This window comes from Daphnia pulicaria, chromosome 2 (genome assembly GCF_021234035.1).
Source record: "Daphnia pulicaria isolate SC F1-1A chromosome 2, SC_F0-13Bv2, whole genome shotgun sequence".
NCBI lineage: Eukaryota > Metazoa > Arthropoda > Branchiopoda > Diplostraca > Daphniidae > Daphnia > Daphnia pulicaria.
Genome location: NC_060914.1, coordinates 2,833,735 through 2,842,993, shown reverse-complemented (window position 1 = coordinate 2,842,993; position 9,259 = coordinate 2,833,735). Strand labels below are relative to the sequence as shown.

General features: G+C 40.2%; 3 protein-coding genes across 6 annotated transcripts in view; 1 reads left to right on the top strand and 2 right to left on the bottom strand.

Annotated features, from left to right (window-relative positions):
* Positions 1-9,259, top strand: part of LOC124327250 (copper homeostasis protein cutC homolog) — a 49,084-nt gene that overhangs the window by 23,279 nt on the left and 16,546 nt on the right. The window lies entirely within an intron of this gene.
* Positions 78-1,472, bottom strand: LOC124327239. 2 transcript variants are annotated; one of them, XM_046786211.1, is made up of 4 exons: positions 1,277-1,472; positions 889-1,200; positions 617-815; positions 78-541 (listed from the first exon to the last, which is right to left on the bottom strand). In XM_046786211.1, exons 1-4 carry the CDS (start codon positions 1,360-1,362, stop codon positions 215-217), a joined length of 924 nt encoding a protein of 307 aa, XP_046642167.1. In that variant the 5' UTR covers positions 1,363-1,472; the 3' UTR covers positions 78-214. The 2 variants fall into 2 exon arrangements, with proteins under 2 accessions (XP_046642167.1, XP_046642166.1); XM_046786210.1 differs by having other exon boundaries at positions 80-541; positions 889-1,209; positions 1,277-1,470.
* Positions 2,041-4,869, bottom strand: LOC124327078 (pancreatic lipase-related protein 2-like). 3 transcript variants are annotated; one of them, XM_046785942.1, is made up of 11 exons: positions 4,586-4,856; positions 4,203-4,509; positions 3,997-4,119; positions 3,739-3,885; positions 3,564-3,672; positions 3,384-3,497; positions 3,102-3,316; positions 2,902-3,034; positions 2,700-2,817; positions 2,412-2,624; positions 2,041-2,337 (listed from the first exon to the last, which is right to left on the bottom strand). In XM_046785942.1, the coding sequence occupies exons 1-11, from the start codon at positions 4,684-4,686 to the stop codon at positions 2,154-2,156; spliced, it is 1,764 nt and encodes a 587-aa protein (XP_046641898.1). In that variant the 5' UTR covers positions 4,687-4,856; the 3' UTR covers positions 2,041-2,153. The 3 variants fall into 3 exon arrangements, with proteins under 3 accessions (XP_046641898.1, XP_046641899.1, XP_046641900.1); XM_046785943.1 differs by having other exon boundaries at positions 3,390-3,497; positions 4,586-4,854; XM_046785944.1 differs by lacking the exon at positions 2,041-2,337 and having other exon boundaries at positions 2,411-2,624; positions 2,738-2,817; positions 4,586-4,869.

The following is a 9,259-nucleotide window of genomic DNA, read 5'->3' as shown; positions in this document are numbered from 1 at the left end:
TTCCTTCGCTACTTGGCAATGCGCCATCTCTCACATACGAATCTTGATATGGGTTCATACATTAAGGAACGATGTTTTATTTGAACAGAAATCACTTTTACGATTACCATTAAAGCATGTCAAATAAGACAGAGACGCGTGAATAACATGTACGTTTATTATATGGAACGTCTCTCTTTAATATTTCATCATTTAGACCAATTGCCATTGGTTATTACCCCCAAAATCCACGGATACATTTCCTTAAACGATTGCGCAATGTACCTACTCGACAGGAAGGGGAATACGCAAGGGAGGCTGGACCAACTGCAAAGACCGACAGAGTCCTGCAATAAATATTCAAGTCATCCGTAATTTGCTCCAGGTGTAAAATTTGATCCAGGGAGCAAGGTCCCTGGCACCCGATTTCCCAACACTTTTTGGACGCCGAATCATCCGGGCTCCAGTAAACGTGCTGTCCGTCAGCTGGACATCCGTCAGGAACCGGTTCGCACTGCGGTGCCTTTCTGAACACGAACCACTGACCTTCTCTGCAGGGGCCCTTGATGGAAACGCCAAAATTCAAGGTGTAAACTTACAAGCGCGCAATAAAGAAAAAATAAAACATGAAACATACCCGCGTGTTTTGAACATGGCAACTGCCGGTTTCATCCGAATAAAAGAGCGCTTGACCTTCGATGTTTAGGCAGTCGCAAAAGCCTTCGTTCCTGGGTCCGTCGTTGAGTTCCATGTTTTCTGGGCAGTGCTCGGTATCGCCAATGAGAATACATTGGTCGTTAAAGTAAGTTTGATCTGGAGACTCGCAAAGTCGATCCCTATATTATAAGTTGTGGGATTTATAGCTTGATTTTCCGGTTTACAAATGAATGAGATAATTTGAACACATACTTTGCAAGAAACAAGATTTTAGCTGCGTATATTCTCAAATCTTGCGGCTCAACTCCGTACCAGCCACTTGATTTGTTGATTAGCTGAAACCACACATGTTTGAAGTCGGTCAGGAGAGCAAGGGTTTGTTCTTGATTGCCTGCAGTTACGGATTTTTCAATTTCATCTCCCACGCTCGTCAGGTTTTTCACCAGGGCATCTCTCGTTTGATTCGCGCTCACCGTTTCGTTCTCTCCAATTTCGACTAAAGACTCGACGATGCTCGTATCAAAGTCGCCGCTCCCAGAGAAAGATTCTGTCGTCTCGGATGGGCTATCAAAGCTGAAATGCGTTATTAAGTGCGATGAACCCGTTTTTTTTTTTTTTTTTTTACTTTTAGTTCACTCACCTTTTATCACATAAGACCTCGGGGGTTGTTACAAGAAATGAAATGCTTGCTAAAGAAAACAAAGTCAAGAATTTGGTAGATTCCATGGCGAGATTTTTTCTGACGTTGCTGACGTCCAGGTCAATCTCAATACACTGACAAATGAGGGCACTATACACTGAGCCCTGCACTTTACAGAGGCGGTGAGACTGAATGCACGATAGGGCATGTTAATTTGTAAGCGTGACACACGTAGCTAGACAAGAGTTTTTCCGTGTTTTGTAGCCCACCATTATTTTTATTTTTATTTTTTCACTTGGCTGATTCTCATTATAGTTGTCCACACACTTTTACGGTGTAGTAAGACACACCAGGACATTAGTACACGCACAGAATTTCAAGCCATAAATTTATTTTAATCCGTGATGCATCATGATGATCGTTCTTCAGTTTCGATTATTTTAAAGTTTGAATTGGGCAATGAGAGGCGCCATCGGAGGAATACGTAGATAGCATGGTGAAAGCAGAATTACTTGATGACGGCATTTGCCCTCATAATGTTGTCACGTTCGTCAATCATAACCTTATTACTCCCCTTCTGTTAACCTCTATCCAAGTTATTCGTATAGCTGATCAAAGAATAAGACTAGTCATCTATTGACTTCGGTCGAGTAGTGTTCTATAGTTTGTCGTGTATCTTTTATACAGAAGAGCGTTTTGATCTAGTGTAATTGCATTTTTTTTTTGCCATTGAGAATTTATTCGTTGGATCCTTTCAATCAATCCAACGTAAAAACCTTTTCGTTTCTAATAGAAAAGAGGCTTCCTACTTAAAGTCATATCAGTTTATTTTAAATAAGTCACAGTCCTGCGCAATAATTTAGCAAACATATTTAAATTAATGAGATGGAATTGTGCTAGGGTCTGACTGATGAGTAAACCACGATAGCGGAAACCATGTAAAATGTAGCTGAAATGTTTTCACGCAACTATTTCCGGTGGTGAAATCCAAATTCCAGTGATTTCTGATGACGCCGGGTACAGATTGCGGGCAGTTCTTGAAAGTGTTGGCGATTCTTTTCCTGAAAAGTATTCAAACAAATCACATTCGAGATTAAGTAGGATTTAAAATAACAGTTGGTTTAATTTGAATCACTCTTCAGGGTAGTTGTTCAGTTCCGAAATCGTAACGCTGTTAACGTAGAGTCTTTGATTACAAAATCCTAAAGAACACGTCCTATCCAGCCAATCCAGCAAATCCGTCATCGCGTACTTCCAACGAAGATTGACTTTTTCGACTCGACCCACGTTAGTTGGGACAGCAAAGAGAAATGTGTTATCTCCTCCATGTTTTAAATATGTCAGCGGACTGTTTGGCCCCCCAAAATTTAATTTGCAAATATTTATCATCAGTATGTTTTAACTACAACAATGACTTAGCTACAGTTTTATGTTTCGCAAAATGTCTTGATCTCCACTAACAGATAATCGAAGTTTCCCTTTGATGTGATCCTTAGCTTCCTGTGGTTTAGCCAAATTGATGTTGACTGCGTAGTGGTATCCTGAAAACGGTTATTTTCACAACAATTAATATGACGTCAAATGAAATGAAGATTGCACAAGTGGAACTAGAATGGTCTGTATACTACAGAATGGGAAGTTGGGTCCGGTGTTAAAGAAAATTTTGACGTTGATCCTGTCGCCGATCGGGAAAGTATTGGCTTGCAAACCAAAAGGAGCGCACTGAGTATTGTCTGATCCGCAAGTTGTGCAATGACCCTTTTTGATTATTGACAGGGAATTAAATTTTGGGATTACAGTCACGTTATTTTTAATTGTTCATTACTTTGTTGAAGGATTCGTAATCGGAGCACTCATATCCTATGCTCTGGCAGCTTTCGTCGGATAGAAACGATTCGCTGAACAGGTAAATGGCCCGCACATGATCGCAAGAGAGTATCGAGTCGTTCGTACTAGGTGGCCAAGAAGGAGGCTTGCAACCGGGCTGAACTAAGCCACCATTGGGGTAGAAGTCTAGATGACCCACAGGGCGATAAATACCTAACCTTAACCAAAATTGCGTATTTTAACTAATGTCGTATTGGGCGTGAAGAGAATCGCACATTACCGGTACCTAAGAAACCACCGTCGGTGTGAACCGCATCAACAAAAAGAGCGTCCGAAGGATCCAAACAAGCAAAAGGAGGCATTCCGCGAAAATACGGTCCGGCAGGATCTAAACCTGCGCTCATTGAACGAATTGATTCAATTTTAAAATTAAATTGCAGTCAGTAATTTAAAGTGCAACCTGTGATCCGGCCCAGCTGAAATATTTTTTCTCCGGCGTAACCTGCTGTGTGCGCTCCCAGGCTATGTCCAATCAAATGAACATCTGAAGCCTTGACTCCCAATTTATCCTTTTCCCACAAAACGTCACAATCAATAATCATTTTAAAAACTTTAGAGGAAGTAAAGAAACTCACCATCATGGTGTTGACAAGAAATGCGATTTCCAAGCCAACGAGACGAGTGTTAGCGTGGGCCTGATCGTAATTTGTGTTCGCTCCTCCTCCCCAATGAGCGAAAACGACGTTGACATCACTGTTTGCCAGCAATCTTTCTACAAAGGTCTATTATTTCGCGAAAACAAAATTCAAATTCAGTTTCATTTTTAAAGCTGCAGCATTCAGCATTCGTTTCGATTAACCAACAATTTATGTAAAACATAGAAATTTGCTGACTTGGTAACGGGCTTCGTACCCGGTAGCGTGCCAGCCATGGATGTAAAATTTCGTTGGGCGAGTAGCTTTGAAAGACGTCTTCATTATTCCATTTGGGTCTTTAGCCGATATTGGAATAAAATTCTGCATGCATGAAATCATCAAGGTAATTACTTTTCAATATCGTTTCTAAATAATGATGGAAACAAATAATAATAATTCCTTACTGCTGTATTGTAGGGTTGTTCTCTGGTGTACAGGGTGAAATGCGTATTAATCTTATCCCGGGGCTCGGGCAACAAATTAATTGGCCACAAAAATGGGTCGGCAAACGAGAAGCGGGTAATACATCCCAGATCTTCGTAGCAGACAGTATTATCTAGACTCAACGCGATTGTTCCTGAAAGAGTTTGATTAAGGTCAAGTTGCACTTCTTCTTGTCGTACGGACGCCATTGCAGCATGTAAAGGATAGAATAAGCCGATGACTTTATGTCCATTTTCGGGTGGCGACGATTGCAGATAAACATTTGTCCTGATTTAAGAATCAGAGCAGAAAAGTGAAAGAAATGAGACATTTTCAAGCCATTGATCAACAGTTATTCACTCGCCTTGATTCTGGTTGGTAAGATACACTGAATATTTCGGAAAATAACATGGCAAACAAAATGTTTTGGAAGTAGAATAACCTCAAATTTTTCACAAATATCATGCTGTTCACAGGTAGCCTACGTAATGGCTGAGTAAAACCGACACAAGTTCTCCCGCTCCGGTGCTGCTCGTCACACTAACACCGAAATGGTTGAGTATTGACCTTATACCACTCTCTGTTCATTGTATTGTGTATAAATCTGCTTGAATGAGTAAAACATGAGCCAATACCATATGTGGAGTATGGAAGTATTCATTATCTCTCAGGCGATAAGCCTTCTGGGTACTACCAATGCAAGTTTTTGCTTTCAGCAATAGTGATTGCTCTTAAACAAATATTTATAGAAGGTAAAAAGTTGTCGCTTTGAACCGGTTTTTACTTGTTGGTTTACATAGGTTATTTTTTTTCTTTCCAGTTTCAACGCAGATAGTCGACATCACAAAAGAAGAGAAAAAGAGCTCGCCATATTAGGACATTAGTTCAATCCCAGTGTCCCACGAAAAACTGTGATAATGGAAAAACATCCTGCGTGTGTTCAGAATGTGTAATAGCATCAAATTCATCTACCACTTCAAAGGCCCTCCTTAACCCTTAACTACTTGGCAATTTGCCATCTCCATGTCTCACTGACATTGACATACGAGACACTCAGCGAACTCAACCATGGGCATGGAGAGATTCTTCGTGTTTTTAATTTGTTATCAACTTCGATCAACTTCAGTGCGAATATGTGGCAACCTCGTGATACTTTTTCCCTCCAGATTTTTATCGTGTATCGTTTGCTTTGTCTATCGCGTGTCATAAATTTACTCGTGACCACTGGAGACTCGTGAGAGCCACCTTTAACCAGCCATTTGTTAAAGGAGTTTAAGTTGAGTGGTAATAGAAAAATGGCAATGCATTCAGAAAAGAAATGTTCACCTTGTCTTCTACCAAATAGGTAAATACTAAATAGCACTTAATTATTTGTGTGTGTGAGGGAAAATAGAATCAATTTGTTGGTTTTTCTACTGCATCTCGAGATCTATCTGTGTCTCGTTCGTAGTCACACATATTATATATTAGAGAAACATAAGTGTGTAAAATGAAATCTCCTTTGAGGTAAAATATTTCTATTTCCAGACACCAGTATACATTTCAAAATAATTTTGCAACATATTTCATAGTCATCAAGTTATGGATAGGTTATTGGTTATACTATATAATTCCCAACTTTTTAACATAATAACTCTATGAACTATTCGTAAAATTTATGTCGTTTAGCAATTAGAATCCTACATCAAAATGCAATTGGAAGAGTGGAATCTAATTCTGAATTTTCTCCGTTTCCTTTTCACTTCTTTGCTGTGATAATCATTACCTTCGTTTTGCAGAAGGTCGAGTAAAGAATTTCCAAACATTGTAACATTGTTGGTAACACGTGCTGTTAATTGCTGGGCCAGAAACGCAATTGTTTTGTCGAGTGTTTCTGCCATTTCTGATTTCACATCGGTCATCACTTTGTTTTCAAAATCGACAGTCATTTCGTGTTCTTCGATGTCACAGTTTTGTGATGTTATCAGAGTCTCCAGTTCTGAGTGAAATTTCCATATATTTTCCACTACCAGATGCCTAATTTCCATATCCAAGTCGACAGCTCTCACTATTTGATTTGCGAGGTCAGCAACTATTTCAGTCAAGATACCAGCCATATCTTTTTCTCTTCCGAGAGTCTCATTCACAGGGGAAAATGCTGAATTGATGGTATCGTCTACTTTGGCTAGCACTTCGGAGTATCTCTCTTGAATCCGTTCAAGGCATCCTGTAGTGAGTCCATACAACTTCTCATTGACTAAGCGTTGGGCTTCTTCTAGTCCATGCAATCGCTGAAGATGACTCAAACTTTCTTTGATTGCATTCGAGTTTTTGTCGACCACTTTTCTAATTTCTTTTTGAAGTTTGATTCCGCAAAGGTGGCAGTGCCTATCCAGTTCTCCGTTAAGACGCGCTAAGCCTTGGTCCACCAAATGAAGCAGGTTATTTGTCTCGAATGATGCAACGGATGTTGTGGAGGAATCCTCCAGAGGAGTTACAGATCGTCTTTGGTTTTTAATCCGTTCCAAGAAGTTTGTTTCGTTTTCATGGCTTGTCTTTGGATTAACTAGCCAGGATTCTGCAACATCTTTGGGACTAATTGGCTTAGACGAATCTTGCGCTACTTGTTTCAGTTTATGTCGTAGGTATTCAGACATAGTGGGGACTTGATTGCGTCTTAGGTTTTTAATGATAAACAAAATGTCTCCTATGCCCCCGACACCAGGATTTGTTGTGATACGTCGTAAGTGTCTATTCATTGCTATTCCGACGGCTAACTGAAGGACCCCCGCTATTGTGATGGTGGAGATCGTCTTCCAAGACATTTTCCGATCCCTGATTTTTATGGCGTGGTCGAAACCCACCAGACCGAAAATATAGAGTTCAGTTGAAATGTTGCTTATGTCGTCCCTTTCGCGGATCTCACGTTCGATGGGATTCAGTGAAAATCCACCGGATTTCCTGGTGAAAACGTAAATTGGTTGGTGTTTATCGAGAAATTCCAGCACACTTTCGCACTCTTGTTTGTCCTCGATCGTTTTCACTAAAACGTTGAGTTTTTTCAAATCTTTGCTGATATTCTCATCCACTCGAGGGCCAGAGACAACGTGAACCTTAAACAAATCATTAAACAAATCTCTGTATGGCCTTAGAGGCAATTGGGTGATAGCTTCCAGTAAGTTTGGATTTTCTTTTGCCTTCAACCAGTCGCGTCGAACTAATTCAACTGCAAACGTCGTTTTGATCAGACTGTTCACCGAATTCTCGTAACTGGGACATTCCGGATAACGGAATTCCTGCCATTTATAAACTGACGCGAGATCACCATTGTCGTCGATAATGGCCTGATTTCTCAATTCTTTCCAAATATTTGACCATTCGTTCCGATTGATATTCATGTAATCATTGTTAGCCAAGTCGTTCTTCTTTAATTGACCGAACCTTTTCAGATCGATAGTCTTGAGTTTGTCGAGATTTAAAGTGGCGTATTTGTTAGGCTCAAATTTTGGAATCTCCAGAGACTGCATATTATTGTGATAGTCAAAAATTCTCTCCTTTAGATATGATTTTTTGAACATGATTTTGTTATTTTCTTTTAAATCCATTATTGTGCACACGGGATCGTACAGGACAGGGATGATCCTGTTGGATAATTCGGGGTCTATCTTGATACGCTCATCGCGATCGAGCGACATATTGTCGCAATCCATTTGAGAAATAATGCCGCATTCAATTGAATTTTGTAAAACTTCATTGGCAACCAAATAATTCCAAAATTCCTTCCTTGAATTTAGAATCATCCTAGTGCATTTCAGTTTTTTCTTCATTTCTTTTTCTCCGAGGCCTTTGCTTTTTTCGGTATCGTGCAGATACTCATCGATGGACGATCGCTTGACACCATTTTTGTCTGCTACCCTTTGAATGGCAGTGTCACGATTCGGAACCGTATTAGGGCTGTTTACGTGACAGACAATGTATTTTAAATCCGTCAGTTTGCTGAACATTTCTTCCGCTTTTTTAATAGTCATACCTGTGTGTATTTGAAGATCTAAAACCGATACGTCGTTTGTGCCCAAAAAGGACCAGATGGAGCAAATGAAATGACGGAGAAGTTTGACTATGTTATCCTTCTGTTGTTCGTAAGCCTCGACGACACAAATAGAATCGCTCCCAGATCTAGACTGCGTTTTGATTACTACTTCAAGGAAGGACATTTGCATATCAATGTAATCGTTTAAAATCATTTCACAAGTTCGTAGTGTTCGAATAATGTCAGATTTCTTCTTAGCAAATTCTTCATTGCTTAAAATGAATGCTCGGTAGTAGTGCGCAGCTGGATAAAAGAAACTGTCCTTCGATTCAATAATCAGCTCTAAGCGATGGTTGAATGGTGAAAGATTAACTTTTCTCGTCTGACTGGCTGCAATATCCTTCACCATGGTTAGAAAGCGAGACGGAGCAATCCAGCTAATGTCGTTGAGACTCTCCTTGCAGTCAGAAAGTTGCCCAGCAAAGTCTTTTTTCAAATCAGAATCGTGTTTTTCTTTTTGGTTTAATGATTTTACGTCTTCCGACCTCTCGTCGAGCCATAAAGCCCATTTGTCTAAGGCACTGTCACATACCGCCTTAATTTCAGGGATAGAATACTTTCTAATGAACAAACTCTTCAGTAATTTGTAATGTTGGGAAAATTCGTCGAACAATTGTTCTTGTCGACTGATGCTATCGAAATCTTCTTCCAGTCGAGAAATTCGCTGTAAATCTTGGAAGTTACGCTCATCTTTCATGCTGAACAACTTACTAACGTGCCATTCTGTTTCCTCTTTTGTAGGGTGTCCTTCGTCGTCGACCATTGCCTCGTACAGGATTAGAATTCCGCTTCCGGGTGCTCCGTTTCTTCCTGAGCGACCCATCGCTTGTTCTTCAACTCGTTCGCTATCTGGAAGGTAAGTCAAACAGACATGCAATCCACCATTCTTGCGTAACAGGTTACTTATCTTAATATCCGTCCCTCGGCCAGCCAAGTTAGTAGCCACGATTATATGTCCCACATCGAGTT